Genomic DNA, 17,825 nt, shown 5'->3' on the forward strand with positions numbered 1-17,825 from the left:
GAGTAGACAACATTCCATTAGAACTACTGACAGCCTTTGGATAGCCAGTCGTGACAAAACTCTACCATCTAGTGAGCAAGATGTATGAGACAGGCGAAATTCCCTCAGACTTCAAGAAGAATATAATAATTCCAATCCCAAAGAAAGCAGGTGTTGACAGATGTGAAAATTACCGAACTATCAGTTTAATAAGTCACAGTTACAAAATACTAACGCGAATACTTTACAGACGAATGGAAAAACTGGTAGAAGCCGACCTCGGGGAAGATCAGAAAATGTTGGAACACGTGAGGCAATACTGACCCCTCGATTTTTCTAAGAACAAAGATTAAGGAAAGGCGAACCTACGTTTCTAGCATTTGTAGACTTACAGAAAGCTTTTGACAATGTTGACTGGAATACTCTCAAATTCTGAAGGAGGCAAGGGTAAAATACAGGGAGCGAAAGGCTATTTACAATTTGTACAGAAAGCAGATGGCAGTTATAAGAGTCGAGGGGCATGAAAGGGAAGCAGTGGTTGGGAAGGGAGTGAGACAGGGTTGTAACCTCTCCCCGATTCTATTCAATCTGTATATTGAGCAAGCAGTAAAGGAAACAAAAGAAAAGTTTGGAGTAGGTATTAAAATCCATGGAGAAGAAATAAAAACTTTGAGGTTCGCCGATGACATTTTAATTCTGTCAGAGACAGCAAAGGACTCGGAAGAGCAGTTGAACGGAATCGACAGTGTCTTGTAAGGAGGGTATAAGATGAACATCAGCAAAAGCATAACTAGGATAATGGAATGTAGTCGAATTAAGTCGGGTGATGCTGAGAGAATTAGATTGGGAAATGAGACACTTAAAGTAGTAAAGGAGTTTTGCTATTTGGGGAGCTAAATAACTGATGATGGTTGAAGTAGAGAGGATATAAAATGTAGACTGGCAATGGAAAGGAAAGCGTTTGTCAAGAGGAAAAATTTGTTCACATCGAGTATAGATTTAAATGTCAGGAAGTCGTTTCTGAAAGTATTTGTATGGATTGTAGCCATGTATGGAAGTGAAACATGGATGATAAATAGTTTGGACAAGAAGAGAATAGAAGTTTTCGAAATGTGGTGCTACAGAAGAATGCTGAAGATTAGATGGGTAGGTCACATAACTAATGAGGAGGTATTTAATAAAATTGGATAGGATAGAGTAGCATGGAGAGCTGCATCAAACCAGTCTCAGGACTGAAGACCACAACAACAATGTGAATGTTAATAAGATACTGTGCTGTTACTTGGCGTGACGTACTTCATCGATGTCGAGCGGCAGGATGAACCGGAAGCGCTCGAGGTTGGAGTAGAGGCAGTGGTTGTAAGCGAGGACCTCCATGCGGCGCTTGCGCAGTAGCGGCGCCGTGGGGGAGGTGGCGCCCCTGGCGTCGCCGGGCATAACGAGGCGCTGCGCTGTCAGTAGACCGCGAGCCTGGTAGTGGCGCAGCACGCGCTGCGCGGCCACGCCCACTGCCGACACGTGCGCGAACACGTGCTGCGCGCCCAGCAGACGCAGCACCTCCACCCACCACACCAGCCGGCCCGACACCTCCCTGTCTGCGCAGCGAGGGCAGAAGTACATGAAGGCGGAAAGGCATAGCCAGCTGAACGAGAGTATATGACGTATTGCTATATCTGGGTCAGAATGGCAAAGTAATTGACAGCTATCTGTTTTGTTTGCCATTGTCATATCGCTCGGCAGGCGAAAATTACGGCCACTAACATAGCTGTTGTGGTTCGTTTTCGCTATATACTTTAAGTAAATTAAAATATTATGGCATCACTGGTAGTGCCGGAAAGTGGTTTCAGTCGTATCTTACTAATAGAAAACAAAGGGTGTCATTACGTAACACTTCAGCAGCAGGCAATCAGACATCATCTGACTGGGAAGAAATTACATGTGGTGTTCCTCAAGATTCCATACTAGGCCCACTACTTTTTCTTGTGTATATTAATGACCTGTCATCTGTTACATTACCAGATGTCAAGTTTGTCTTATTTGTAGATGATACAGACATTGCAATAAATGGTAAATCAAATATAAATTGAGAAAGGGCAGCTATTGAAATGTTTACTGACATTAATAAGTGGTTCATAGCCAATTCACTGTCATTAAACTTCGAGAAGACCCACTATATGCAGTTCAGAACGTCTAAGAGATTTCCTTCTAGTGTGTGTATAAAATATGATGATATGGAAATAGGAGAAGGTGAGAGTGTAAAATTCTTGGGATTATAAAAAATTCAGTTGGGAGCGACATTCTAACGAACTCTTAAAGCGCCTAAAGAAGTCTGTGTTTGCAATGCGAATGATGTCAGACATAGGAGGTATAAATATAAAAAACTGGCATATTTTGCTTATTTTCACTCCATTATATGGTATCATATATTGGGGTAACTCCACAAACCGAGAAAAATTTTTTAGAGTACAGAAGCGTATAATAAGAGTAATGTGTAATGTAAATCCAAGAAGATCATGTCGAAACCTATTCAAAGAATTGGACATACTAACCACAGCTTCTCAGTATATTTATTCCTTAACGAATTTTGTTGTAAATAATACATCTCTTTTTCCAACTAACTGCTTAGTACACACTATAAATATTAGGAATAAGAACAATATACATAAAGATTTAAAATCACTTACTCTTGCCCAGAAAGGAGTCCACTAGTCAGCAACGCATATTTTCAGTATGTTACCAGCAACCATTAAGAGTCTAGTTTCAGACAAGGCACAGTTTAATCATAATTTAAAAGAAATTTTGGTGGCGAACTCCTATTCCATCCATGAATTTCTCAACAAGTGCAGTAGACCATTTTAATGAAAATTTATTATACTTTAATTTTTGGCAATACTTGGTTGTAACAGCCAAGTGACTACCTACTGTGTGAATGATGAAGGTATGGAAAGCAGATAAAAGTCTTAAGTCTGTAAATAGTGGAAGTTTAATTTTAAATCTTGCACATGATTTGACTGCTCTTAAGTAAGGATCATTGAAATGAATAATTCAGTTTAATTTTTGACAATACTTGGTTGTAATAGCCAAGTAACTAGTTACTGTGTGAAAAAATGGATTTAATGAAAGCTGATGTAAGTATTACACCTGTAAATATTAGAAGTTTAATTTTAATTCATGAACATAATTTTACTGTTTATTGGCTGAGGGTCATTAAAATCAATGAAACTCAAATTTTTCTAGTTAAATTTTTGTAATGTGTTGTCTGACATGTTCCACACCCAGGAGGATCCCCTCCTTCGTGGGTCTATCAAATGAATAATTAATCTAATGATACACAAAAGAATGTCTGCAGCTGACAGTGATCTGAGTTCTGTAATTTGCTGGGAATTGTACTGTTACGGCAGCACTCTCATTACAGACTTCCCAACTTATTAAGAAACCGTCAGGCGAGCTGCCTATGGAATTCTTCTGCCAGGTATCAGAGTACCGCTGGCACAACGCGGTGCAAGACCCCATCCATCGCAGTGCAGAGCTAAATTTTCACATGTTGTGGTCCAATATTGCACTGCGCATTGTGTTAGCAGCAGTGGCCTGACATTCATTGTCCGGAAAGGAAAATGAAGCACATGTTGCACCTATCGTGGCATCAGCGATCGTTATTCCAATGTCTGAATGCAGCAGGATTAGCAATACGTGTGCCACTCATCACGCTACCCCTGACACCACACCGCCAAATATAGCTATTCTGGTATCGTGAAAGAGCAGACTGGAATGGAGAGTGGAATGGCGCTCTGATGTCTTCAGTGACGAGAGTAGGTTCTGTCATGCGTGTTGCATAGACCTGGTGAGCTGCCTCTTCCAGAGTGCTTTCGCCAATTACGCACAGGTCCCCCTGCAACCTTCATTGTGTGGGAGGGGGTGGGGCGGCATCAGTAACAACTCGTGGTCATTTTTAGTGTTACTGCAGGGTAAAGTAACCAGTGCATACTACACTACTGGCCATTAAAATTGCTACACTAAGAAGAAATGCAGATGATAAACGTGTATTCATTGGACAAATATATTATACTAGAACTGACATGTGATTACATTTTCACGCAATTTGGGTGCATAGATCCTGCGCCTCTGGCCGTAATAACGGCCTTGATACGCCTAGGCATTGAGTCAAATAGAGCTTGGATGCCGTATACAGGTACAGATGCCCATGCAGCTTCAACACGACACCACAGTTCATCAAGAGCAGTGACTGGCGTATTGTGACGAGCCATTTGCTCGGCCACCATTGACCGGACGTTTTCAATTGGTGAGAGATCTAGAGAATGTGCTGGCCAGGGCAGGAGTCGAGCATTTTCTATATCCAGAAAGGCCCGTACAGAACCTGCAACATGCGGTCGTGCATTATCCTGCGGAAATGTAGGGTTTCGCAGGGATCGAATGAAGGGTAGAGCCACGGGTCGTACCACATCTGAAATGTAACGTCCACTGTTCAAAGTGCCGTCAATGCGAACAAGAGGTGACCGAGACGTGTAAGCAATGGCACCCCATACCATCACGCCGGGTGATATGCCAGTATGGCGATGACGAATACACGCTTACAATGTGCGTTCACCGCAATGTCGCCAAACACGGATGCGACCATCATGATGCTGTAAACAGAACCTGGATTCATCCGAAAAAATGACGTTTTGCCATTCGTGCATCCAGGTTCGTCCTTGAGTACACCTTCGCAGGCGCTCCTGTCTGTGATGCAGCGTCAAGGGTAACTGCAGCTGTGGTCTCCGAGCTGATAGTCCATGCTGCTGCAAACGTCATCGAATTGTTCGACAGATGGTTGTTGTCTTACAAACGTCCCCATATGTTGACTCAGGGATCAAGACGTGGCTGCACGATCCGTTACAGCCACGTGGATAAGATGCCTGTGATCTCGACTGCTAGTGATACGAGACCGTTGGGATCCAGCACGGCGTTCCGTTTTACCCTCCTGAACCCACCGATTCCATATTCTGCTAACAGTCATTGGATCTCGACCAACGCGAGCAGCAATGTCGCGATACGATAAACCGCAATCACGATAGATTACAATCCGACCTTTATCAAAGTCGGAAACGTGATGGTACGCATTTCTCCTCCTTACACGAGGCATCACAACATTTCACCAGGCAGCGCCGGTCAACTGCTGTTTGTGTGTATGAGAAATCGGTTGGAAACTTTCCTCATGTCAGCACGTTGTAGGTGTCGCCAGCGGCGCGAACCTTGTGTGAATGCTCTGAAAAGCTAATCATTCGCATATCACAGCATTTTCTTCCTTTCGGTTAAGTTTCGCGTCTGTAGCACGTCATCTTCGTGGTGTAGCAATTTTAATGGCCAGTAGTGTATATAGTACATGTTATGTGAGCTGCAGTGTTTGGATGTCTCCATTCGTTTTTCGCATAGGGGCCTTAAGATGACGCCAATGATGCATCGAAACTGGCTGCTTAAATAATAAATATTTTAGGAAGAATTACGGCTGTTGGTATCCTTTTTCTTCGAGTCACTGATCAGCCACAGTAAGGCATCCACATCTGTATGATGGATTTTTTTTTTTTTTCGAGTTGTTAATCTTCTGACTGGTTTGATGCCGCCCGCCACGAAGTCCTCTCCTGTGCCAACCTCTTCATCTCAGAATAGCACTTGCAATCTGCGTTCTCAATTATTTGCTGGATTTATTTTAATTTCTGTCTTCCTCTACAGTATTGCCCTCTGCAGCTCCCTCTAGTACCATGGAAGTCGTTCCCTGGTGTCCTAACAGTTGTCCTATCATCTCGTCCCTTCTCCTTATCTGTGTTTCCCACATATTCCTTTCCTCTCCGATTCTGTGCAGAACTCCCCCATTCCTTCCCTTATCAGTCCACCTAATTTTCAACATTCGTCTGTAGCACCACATCTTAAATGCTTCGATTCTCTTCTGTTCTGGTTTTCCCACAGCCCATGTTTGACTACCATACAATGTTGTGCTCCAAATGTACATTCTGAGAAATTTCTTTCTTAAATTAAGGCCTATATTTGATCCTAATAGACTTCCCTTGGCCAGGAATGCCGCTTTTGCCAGTGCTAGTCTGATTTTGATGTCCTCCCTGCTCTCTTCGTCACTGGTTATTTTAGTGCCTAAGTAACAGAGTTCCTTAACTTCATCTACTTCGTCGCTATCAATCCTGATCTTAAGTTTTTCGCTGTTCTCATTTCTGCTACTTCTCATTACTTTCGTCTTTCTTTGATTTACTTTCAATACATATTCTCTACTCATTAGACCATTCAATTCGGGAGATCATGTAATCTTCTTCACTTTGACTCAGGATAGCAATGTCATCAGCGAATCTTGTCATTGATATTCTATCATCTTGAATTTTAATTCCACTCGTGAATCATTTTTTTACTTCCATCATTAATTCTTCGATGTACGGACTGAACAGTAGGGGTGAAAGACTACATCCCTGTCTTACTTCTGAGCACTTCATTCTTGGTTGTCCACTCTTATTATTCCCTACTGACTCTAATACATATTGTATATTACCCAACTCTCCCTATAGCTTACTCCTATTTTTCTCAGAATTTCGAACATCTTGCACCATTTTATATTTTCGAACGCTTTTTACATGTCGATAAAGCCCATGAACCTGCTTGATTTTTCTTCCATCATCAACCGCAGAATTTGTTTACAGCTTCTGTTATTGCTACTGAGTTATTCCTTATTGCTGTATCTATAGCCTAAAAGAACTTCAAGCGTATCTCGTCATTACTTAATACTTCCGTATCACAATTCATTGCTTATTGATTCTTCTTGACTAAGCTCTTAAACTTCAGCGTGCTCTTCATCATTTCTACATCTGAGACTATATCCGCTCCTGGGTACGCCTTTTAATCCAGTATCTCATTTCGGAATCTCTGTCTGACCATAACGTAATCTAACTGAAATCGTCCCGTATCACCCGGCCTTTTCCATGTATACCTTCTCCTATTGTGATTCTTGAACAGAGTATTCTCTATTACCAGCTGAAATTTATTACAGAACTCAATTAGTCTTTCTCGTCTCTCATTCCTCGTCCCAAGCCCATATTCTCCAGTAAGCTTTTCTTTTACTATATCCCCTACAACTACAAGGTGTACAACTTTGCTTCCACCGTTTGCCGATAGTTGGCGACAACGGTAAGTAGCGGTCGAAAGAAACAGATCGCAGACGTCAGGCAGTTAGCTTGGACCTCGGTCAACAAAACCTTATTCAAACATCAGTCGATTTGTCTCTGCATCATAAAGTTGTTCTTGATTGAAAATGTCAGTTTACGAGACTAATTCTCGTCATTTGCGGGAGGTGTTACTGTTTTGTTCCAGTATGAAGAAAACAGCGGCTGAGTCTCATCGAATGCTATCAAGTACGTAAGGTAAGGACGCTGTTAGTGAAAGAACGTGTCGTGAGTGGTTTCAACGCTTCAAGAACGGTGATTTTAAAGTCGTAGACCGGCATAGTGATGGAAGAGAGATTTTTTCGAAAATGCAGAATTGGTGACATTTTCTGAGTGAAAACTCGCGTCAGAGTCAAGAAGAATTGGTAAGATTAGTGGGAGTGACACAGCAAGCCTTTTCAAAACGTCTCAAGGCTATAGGCGTAATTCAGAAAGGAGGAACTTGGGTCCCTTGTGAGCTGAAACCAAGAGACGTTGAACGACGTTTGTGTGTTTGTGAACAGTTGCTTCAGAGGCAAAAACGGAAGGGATTTCTGCGTCGCATTGTGACCGGGGACAAAAATGGGTTCATTACGGTAACCCTAAACGCAAAAAATCATGGGGATATCCAGGCCATGCTTCCACGTCGACTGCCAAACCGAATATTCACGGCTCCAAGATAATGCTCTGCATTTGGTGGGACCAACCCGGTGTCGTGTACGATGAGGTGTTAAAACCAAGTGAAACAATAACAGGTGCTCGTTATCGAACGCAGTTAATGAGTTTGAGCAGAGCATTAAAAGACAAACAGCTGCAATACAGCGAGAGGCACGATAAAGTGATTTTGCACAACGACAACGCTCGACCCCACTCTGCAAAAGAGGTCAAAACGAATTTGGAAACGTTAAAACGGGAAGTCCTACCCAACCCGCCGTGTTGTCCAAGCATTACTCCTTCTGACTATCACCTGTTTAGATCAATGCCGCATGGCCTGGCTGACCAACACTTCCGATCTCATGAAGCAGTCACAAACTGGATTGATTAGTGGATCGCTTCAAAAGATGAACTATTTTTTCGACGTGGGGTTCGTTCACTGCCCGAAAGATGGGAGAAAGTAGTGGCCAGCGATGGAAAATACTTTGAATGATACATGTGTAACCAATTTGTTTCATTGAAGCCTCAAATGTTGGGGAAAAAAGGGGAGAAGCAAAGTTGTATACCTTGTACATTCCAGTCCTCCATGACTATTAGATTTTCATCTCCTTTTGCATACTGTATTACGCTTTCAATATCCTCATAAACTTTCTCCATCTCTTCATCTTCAGCTTGCGACGTCAGCATGTATAACTATTGTTGTTGGTGTTGGTTTGCTGTTGATTGTGATAAGAACAACCCTGTCACTGAACTGTTCACAGTAACACACTCTTTTCCTTACCTTCCCATTCATAACAAATCCAATTCCCGTTCTACAATTTTCTGCTGCTGTTGATATTACCCTATTCTCGTCTGACCAGAAATCCTTGTCTTCTTTCCATTTCAATTCACTGACCCCTACTATATCTATATTGAGCCTTTGCAATCCCCTTTTCAGATTTCTTAGCTTCCCTAGCACGTAAGAGCTTCTAGCATTCCACGCCTCGATTCTAGGACGTTATCATTTCGTTGGTGATTCAATCTATTTCTCATTGTCACCTCTCCCTTGGCAGTCCTCTCCTGAAGATCCGAATGGGGGACAATTTCGGAATCTTTGGTCAATGGAGAGATCATCATGACACTTTTTTTTCAATTACAGGTCTCATGTCCTGTGAATGCACGCTATGTGTCTTTAATGCAGTAGTTTCCATTGCTTTCTGCATCCTCATGCCGTCTTCCGACTTTAGGGGCAGTTTCCCACCCTAAGGACAAGAGATTGTTCTGAAACTCTGTCCGATCCTCTGCCCTCTTTGACAAGGCCGTTCGCTGGGTGAGAATGACTTCTTATGCTGGAAGTCTTCGGCTGCCAATGCCGATCATTAATGAAAATTTAATCAGCGGGAGGTTTCGAACATGGGACCGAGGGAATTTTGATTAGTAATCAAAGACGCTACCTTTTTTAAAAAAAAAATCTCATTTTGTCCGCTTTTGTTCGTTGTATCTGCTCGGGGCGGACGTTGTAAGACATCTGTTTTAAGTTCGTCATTGATCGATTAACTCAGTTTTTATTTTTTTTATTTTTTTTTAATTACAGAGGGCACCGAGCACGCTGTGCTAACATGCCGGCTCATTGATGATTCTTTCGACTTTAGGGGAGGGTGTCTTCATATGCCCGTCTGGGCGACTCCATGAGGTCCTTGGTTCGACGCCTGGACGTCCGTGCATCTGTCCACCTACTGAGAGCGTCCAACCATTCAACGTAGGCCGTCGCCTGCCGGGCACCTGCAAACTGCTTTGCATCTGCAAGGTTACACCAGCTGCTGCTAGTACTTCACACAGCCAGCTCACAGCCACACAGCCACCGCTGTGAAATCGCACTGCCAGATCCAAAGGCACTGCTGTATGCTGTGTTGACGTAACAATCGCTGGCTAGGAGACTACACAGGCTGACAAGCCGCTGCCGTTGCAACCATTGCCTCACTTAAATGGCGTCACCGAAGATGCGGGTGGAGAGTTCCAAATTCCTGAGGCACCACACGACAGAGGTCACTTTAAGACATGCCACAATAGTTGAAAACGCTTTAACTTTGTAATGCAACTTTCCCTCTCCCACCACAAATTATCATCAGAAGGAAGCGTTATCTTTGAGGCTAACATGGCGTATTTGATAGTTTTCATATTTAAACTTGTATATTACGGAAATATGTTCTTTCCGTGATACACTACATTACATTAATACTTGTTCCGTAGATCATGAATACGACATTTTATAATGATGTGGATCATGTCATTTTAACATAAGGGTTTTTTATTTTTATTTTTTTACAGTTACCACTTCATATCTAAAAATTCATCTCTTGAGTAGATGGAGTTATTATTCAGAAATTCTGTTAATTTGTTTTTAGATGTTGGTTGGCTATCTGTCAGACTTTTAATGCTGTCGACAAATGACCAAAGATTTTTGTTGCAACATATTTCACCCCTTTCTGTGCCAAAGTCAGATTTAACTCAGAATAGTGGAGATCATCCTTTTTTCCAGTGTTGTAGCTACGCACTTTCGTTATTTTTAAATTGGGATTGGTTATTAATAACAAATTTCACAAGTGAATATATGTACTGCGAAGGTACTATGAATATCCCGAGTTCCTTAAATAAATATCTGAAAGGTGACCTTGGATAGGCTCCAGCTATTATTCTCATTACACGCTTTTGTGCAACGAATACTTTCTCTCTTAATGATGAATTACCCCAAAATATGATGCCATATGAAAGCAGTGGATGAAAATAGGCATAGTAGGCTAATTTATTAGTATGTTTATCACCAAAATTTGCAATAACCGTAACAGCATAAGTAGCTGACCCAAACTGTTTCAGCAGATTATCAATGTGTTTCTTCCAGTTCAATTTCTCATCAATGCACACACCCACAAATTTTGAATATTCTGCCTTAGCAACAGACTTCTGTTCAGAGACCATATTTATCAATCGTGTCATGCCATTTACTGTGCAGAATTGTATATACTGTGTTTTCTCAAACTTTAGTGAGAGTTCATTTGCCGAGAACCTCTTTATAATTTTCTGAAAGACATTATTTAGAATTTCATCAGCTAATTCTTGTTTGATGGGTGTGACTACTATACTTGTATCATTAGCAAAAATAGTCAGCTTTACCACTTCATGAATATAGAGTGGCAAGTCATTAATATATATGAAAGCAATAAGGGACTCAAGACTGAATCCTATCGGACATCATTCCCAAATAGAGGACTCTGCTGATTTTTGCAGACTATCTGCACTGTTAATTTCAACCTTCTACATTCTTCCAGTTAAATATGAATCAAAACATTTGTGCACTGTCCCACTCATAGCACAATACTTAAGCTGCATTGAAGTTCTCTCCAAATTGAATCGTTCTGAATATGTTTTATTAAGCCCACAATGGTAGGATGTGCAACTTTTGTATATAAGTGTTTATGCCATTATAGTTATGAGCACGTAATGGCTGATTTACGTGGTGAAAGTATATGAAGTTTATATTGTATGGTACATGGATAAAATTAGTGGGTGAGTAATCAAGTATTGTTTAATTACTGGAAGGTGATTTGTGCTTTCACAGTAGCTCACTTTATTTTAAAAATGTTGAAAATTAATTCAGTGCTGGCAGTATATTCAGACAATCAGATTCTAGTACTGGAAACTGTAACGATGTTTAAACTCTTGAGCAGCATATTTGAGAAAGGAAGTAACAAGATTTCTGATGGAAGTATTATTTCAGATTGAGTGTAACTTTTAATAAAGGAAATCAATTATATTACATTGTCTTTTAGTGCATTTACATGAAGTGTGGCTCCAAAATTGGGTGTAAAGTTAATAATTCGTCATACTTAACTGATATGTGGTGCAAGAGTTAATACACTCCTGGAAATGGAAAAAAGAACACATTGACACCGGTGTGTCAGACCCACCATACTTGCTCCGGACACTGCGAGAGGGCTGTACAAGCAATGATCACACGCACGGCACAGCGGACACACCAGGAACCGCGGTGTTGGCCGTCGAATGGCGCTAGCTGCGCAGCATTTGTGCACCGCCGCCGTCAGTGTCAACCAGTTTGCCGTGGCATACAGAGCTCCATCGCAGTCTTTAACACTGGTAGCATGCCGCGACAGCGTGGACGTGAACCGTATGTGCAGTTGACGGACTTTGAGCGAGGGCGTATAGTGGGCATGCGGGAGGCCGGGTGGACGTACCGCCGAATTGCTCAACACGTGGGGCGTGAGGTCTCCACAGTACATCGATGTTGTCGCCAGTGGTCGGCGGAAGGTGCACGTGCCCGTCGACCTGGGACCGGACCGCAGCGACGCACGGATGCACGCCAAGACCGTAGGATCCTACGCAGTGCCGTAGGGGACCGCACCGCCACTTCCCAGCAAATTAGGGACACTGTTGCTCCTGGGGTATCGGCGAGGACCATTCGCAACCGTCTCCATGAAGCTGGGCTACGGTCCCGCACACCGTTAGGCCGTCTTCCGCTCACGCCCCAACATCGTGTCGCGACAGGCGTGAATGGAGGGACAAATGGAGACGTGTCGTCTTCAGCGATGAGAGTCGCTTCTGCCTTGGTGCCAATGATGGTCGTATGCGTGTTTGGCGCCGTGAAGGTGAGCGCCACAATCAGGACTGCATACGACCGAGGCACACAGGGCCAACACCCGGCATCATGGTGTGGGGAGCGATCTCCTACACTGGCCGTACACCACTGGTGATCGTCGAGGGGACACTGAATAGTGCACGGTACATCCAAACCGTCATCGAACCCATCGTTCTACCATTCCTAGACCGGCAAGGGAACTTGCTGTTCCAACAGGACAATGCACGTCCGCATGTATCCCGTGCCACCCAACGTGCTCTAGAAGGTGTAAGTCAACTACCCTGGCCAGCAAGATCTCCGGATCTGTCCCCCATTGAGCATGTGTGGGACTGGATGAAGCGTCGTCTCACGCGGTCTGCACGTCCAGCACGAACGCTGGTCCAACTGAGGCGCCAGGTGGAAATGGCATGGCAAGCCGTTCCACAGGACTACATCCAGCATCTCTACGATCGTCTCCATGGGAGAATAGCAGCCTGCATTGCTGCGAAAGGTGGATATACACTGTACTAGTGCCGACATTGTGCATGCTCTGTTGCCTGTGTCTATGTGCCTGTGGTTCTGTCAGTGTGATCATGTGATGTATCTGACCCCAGGAATGTGTCAATAAAGTTTCCCCTTCCTGGGACAATGAATTCACGGTGTTCTTATTTCAATTTCCAGGAGTGTATATTAGCTTTTAAATGAGTCTTAAGGGCACCATAAATAGCATTCAGAATACCACACAAAATTTTTAAAATTGTAGTTTTGAGAACGTGTTATAGGAATAAATATTTGAAAGATGTAATCGCCAGATGTCAAATATCGGTCACTTCTACTTTCGCTTGTGTCAGGACTTCATCTTTAACCCATTCAGACACGAAATATTAACAATGAAATTTTTTGAATTTTCTTGTTGTTACTGGGTTCTTAGACATACACTGAGACAGAACAATGTGAAAAACAAGTTTTCATACATAAACTGAACACATACAGCTTGAATTAAAACCGAGCCACTGAGCATGAAAACCCGTTACTTTTGGTGGTAAGCAAAAACGCAGTTGCTTTCTGGAATTAGTCCTAGGACTGCTTGACAGGGTGCTCTTCCATTTGCTTCTGTTCCTTCTTTACACCACAGGCTACACGCTGCCTTGACGTGCCACATACTGGTAGATGTTTTGCTTGTGTTGTATGTTTTTCAATTGAAAAAACAATTTTTTATTTTATTTTATTTTTATTTTATTTTATTTTATTTTATTTTATTTTATTTTATTTTTGCTTATGGTTCTTTGCTCTCACTCTCTGAAATAATGCAAGACAACAATGATTGTTTCGTTCGAAAACCGAGGTCACCGTCTTCAGGTAACACCTCATCTTCATTTTCAATGCTAGTGTCATATGTATCGACAACAAAAGAGAGCCCTTCCGAAAGGCACGCCAGAATTTCCTCTTCCGTTATTCCGCTGGAGTACATCGTGTGAAACTGAAAGTACAATAACCTGTCACAGCTACACCTGCTGTCCTTAGAGCCACAGCGGTTTCGAAAGGAACCACCAAAATAATCACGAAAATAACTACATGAATTTAATTATTATTGCAATACACAGTGCATAAATTTGAACAGGACAGTTTTCTGTACCTAATCCATGCGAAAAACATGCCTTATACTCATAAATTCAATCACGATTTAAAAACTAAGACGATCATGCACAGCATACAAAAATGGCTCCTACATTTGCTCCTCTAATTGCTAAGCTTCGAAACATATGAAGTCATTCAATCTGGAACCACTATGGGTAGCATCTATTGGAGAGGTGAACGGTACATATACCAGGAAATGAGCAAATCCTAGGTGGCATCAAATGAAACCACTTCATCTAGAAAGGTTAGTGTTATTATCAAATTTTTTAATAGAGATCGAATCACAGATTTACGAGTACTCGAAGTTAGCTTTCGTTACAAAAAAGTGTTTCATATATGGGTCTTCGTTTATGAGTGCTACGTCCATTACTTTCATGCCACTGTGTTATCTGTGCGTAAATTCCATTTCCAAATCCAACATTGGTGGTCCTTTCTCTTCTTATTGGATTCTTGCTCAGTTCTGATATCATAACCCGAATGACAACACCAATGCCTGTGTGAATTATCCTTGCTGTCGACATACTGAAAACAGTGTCACGACAATTTGACAGCAGTGTGTGGAAACAGCGGCACATGGCGCCACCACCGTATTAGTCGTCATGCCACAGACCCTCCACCGGCTTGAACAGTCCCCTGCTGACATGCAGGGTCCATCGATTCAAGAGGTTGTCCCGGAACCAAGCTTAAAACTGTCATTGCGCAGGACAAGTTAGCTAACGTTATTGTGGCGATATACGAGTTTTGTAACGTCATTTCCTGCTACTTCACGTGGAGGAGCCATTTCGTCCAGCGAAACACAAAATAAGTTCTTCGATATTTCGGCACAACAATAAGGAGCAAGAACGCTCTTTACGTCACATGCGGAACTTGCAAGACGCCATACTGTATTTGTCGTGTTAAGCTGAAACCAATATTTGTTGAATTTCATAACTTACACTCCATGAAATTACTATGATTCTAAGCACCAGCTCATTGAATGCCTGGTGAAAGCGTTGTTATTGGTACGGTTGGTTGTAATAAAATGACGGGAAACGTCATATTGATGTTTAATGAGTTTTCGTCTTTAGTTACTTTCTTTTATAACTCGCGTGTTATGAAAGTATGCTGTTTTAAGACAACAGCACATTGAATATTAATCAAAAACGTGCTCCTTTTAGGATTTGTTACAATTAAATGTTAGTTAATAAAGTATCGGCAATTAGACCCTTCAGAATACCTTAAGGCAAAATACAAAGTCACTCAAAGCAGGACTTCAGTGTAGAAGCTCCACGTTGCTAAACAATGGGTAACGGGATCGTGTTGCGCTCTATCTAATTTTTTTTATCTTAGCGTTTTTTAGGTTGTTGAACTTTCTTATTATACCAACAGAAATAATTTCTGAAATATTTGATGTTATGTAAATATATGCGTGCTCTGTGTCAGGCGTGAGTGTTCGATTTTGTGAACTTTTATAAGCTGATGTATTTACTCACTCGAAGTGTATCTTTCCTTTCTGACTTACTACACGTTCATGCATACTGAAGTTTTTGTTTATGTGTACTACAGATAGAACAACATGACTAGCATATGGAGAAGGAGGAAATGTGCGTTTTGTGGTGTCACCGCCAGACACCACACTTGCTAGGTGGTAGCCTTTAAATCGGCCGCGGTCCATTAGTGTACGTCGGACCCGCGTGTCGCCACTGTCAGTGATAGCAGACCGAGCGCCACCACACGGCAGGTCTAGAGAGACGTACTGGCACTCGCCCAGTTGTACAGCCGACGTTGCTAGGAAAGGTTCACTGACAAATACGCTCTCATTTGCCGAGACGATAGTTAGCACAGCCTTCAGCTACATTTGCTACGACCTAGCAAGGCGCCGTATTCAATTGATAATTAAATTATGAAGCATGTACCGTAACGAGAGTTGTTCTACAATTGTGGATTAAAGTTAAGTATTACATCATCTACGTACTTTATTTGCAATTCTGTTCCAGACCTCACGCCAGTCAGCGTGTAATTAAACGCGTGCATTTCGGCCTCCTCTAGAAAAACAGTGTTGGCTCTTCTGCCAAAACTACACGTTTTAATAGAGCTAATGTAGGAAATCACGTTTTAATAGAGCTAATGTAGGAACTTTCATGTGCGTCCATTTTCGTGAACAAACTGTGTGGTTAGCGAGCCAAACAAAGCCGACAACTGCCGCTGGAGAGCGCCGAGAGCGCAGTATCACGTTAACCAGCTCGTCCAGTGTACCGACAGCACTGTATATCGTAACGTGGGATGTCCCATCCACGCCAACGTTAGCTGCCTCGTGCCGTGTGATGACAGCTTAACCTTTATACGAGCGTCTTATGGAACAAAGAATGTTATTCCCAGTTCTCCTGATTCCATGCCCAATGTTACTCTGATAGTACACAACCCATCATCCTGCACGCCATCCTGGGAAAGAGACGACCATCCTAACATGAATGGTGACCACAACCCTGACATGATTACAGTATGAAGGAATTCAGTACTGAATTGTATAGCTGCTGCTGCTGAGGCAATATTGGGCATCTGGGTAACAGTGAACTGGTAACATTCCCCCTTTACAAGTATAACTACAATCACTTTGTTATTCTGATACAGTTATTCACTGAAGAGCCGAAGAAACTGGAACACCTACCTAATATCGTGTATCGCCTTCGCGAGCACGCAGAAGTGGCACAACACTACGTGGCATGGACTAGACTAATGTCTGAAGTAGTGCTGACACCATGGATCCTGCAGGGCTATCTATAAATCAGTAAGAGTACGATGGGTTGGAGATCTCTTCTGAACAGCACGTTGCAAGACATCTCAGATATGTCCAATAATGTTCATGTCTGGGGAGTTTGATGGCCAGCGGAAGTGTCTAAACTTAGAGGAGTGTTCCCGGAGCCTCTCTGTAGCAATTGTAGAAGTGTGAGTTGTCGCATTGTCCTGCTGGAGTTGCTCAAGTCCGTCGAAATGCACAATGGACGTGAATGGATGCAGGTGATCAGACAGGATGCTTATGTACGTGTTATCTGTCAGAGTCGTATCTAGACGTATCAGGGGTGCCACATCACTCCAACTGCACACGCCCCACACCACTACAGACCGTCCACCGGCTTGAACAGTCCCCTGCTGACATGCAGGGTCCATCGATTCAAGAGGTTGTCTCCATATCCGTCCGTACACGTCCATCCGCTCGATACAATTTCAAACGAGACTCGTCCGACCAGGCAACATGTTTCCTGTCATCAGCAGTCCAATGTCGGTGTTGATGGGTCCAAGCGAGGCGTAAATCTTTGTGTTGTGCAGTCATCAAGGGTGCTCTAGTGGGCCTTCGGCTCCGAAAGCCCATATCGATGATGTTTCGTTGAATGGTTCGCAGGCTGACACTTGTTGATGGCCCAGCACTTAAATCTGCAGTAACTTGCGGACGTCTGTCATGATGAACGATTCTCTTCACTCGTCATTGGTCCATTTCCTGCAGTATCTTTTCCCAGCTGCAGCAATGTCGGAGATTCCATGTTTTGCAAGATTCCTGATATTCACGGCGCACTTGTGAAATGGTCGTACGGGAAAATCCCACTTCATCGCTACCTCGGAGATGCTGTGTGAAATGCTGTGTCCCCTCGCTGCCATTGTAGCAGCAGACTCTTGTTGTCTTACATTGGCGTTGCCGGCCGCAGCGACGTATTCTGCCTGTTACATACCTCTGTATTTGAATAAGCATGCCTGTACCAGTTTCTTTGGTGCTTCAG

The 17,825-nt window shown here is 42.8% G+C and overlaps 1 protein-coding gene across 1 annotated transcript in view; it reads right to left on the reverse strand.

Moving 5' to 3' along the window:
• LOC124593903 overlaps positions 1 to 17,825 on the reverse strand; it is a gene marked incomplete at its 5' end in the record, with an annotated part of 54,924 nt that overhangs the window by 6,372 nt on the left and 30,727 nt on the right. The window contains one exon of the mRNA XM_047132252.1: positions 1,276 to 1,574. Within this exon, the coding sequence (XP_046988208.1) occupies positions 1,276 to 1,574 (299 nt within the window). The remainder of the gene's footprint in view (positions 1 to 1,275; positions 1,575 to 17,825) is intronic.

Source organism: Schistocerca americana, chromosome 2 (assembly GCF_021461395.2).
Source record: "Schistocerca americana isolate TAMUIC-IGC-003095 chromosome 2, iqSchAmer2.1, whole genome shotgun sequence".
In the NCBI taxonomy this organism is placed as follows: domain Eukaryota; kingdom Metazoa; phylum Arthropoda; class Insecta; order Orthoptera; family Acrididae; genus Schistocerca; species Schistocerca americana.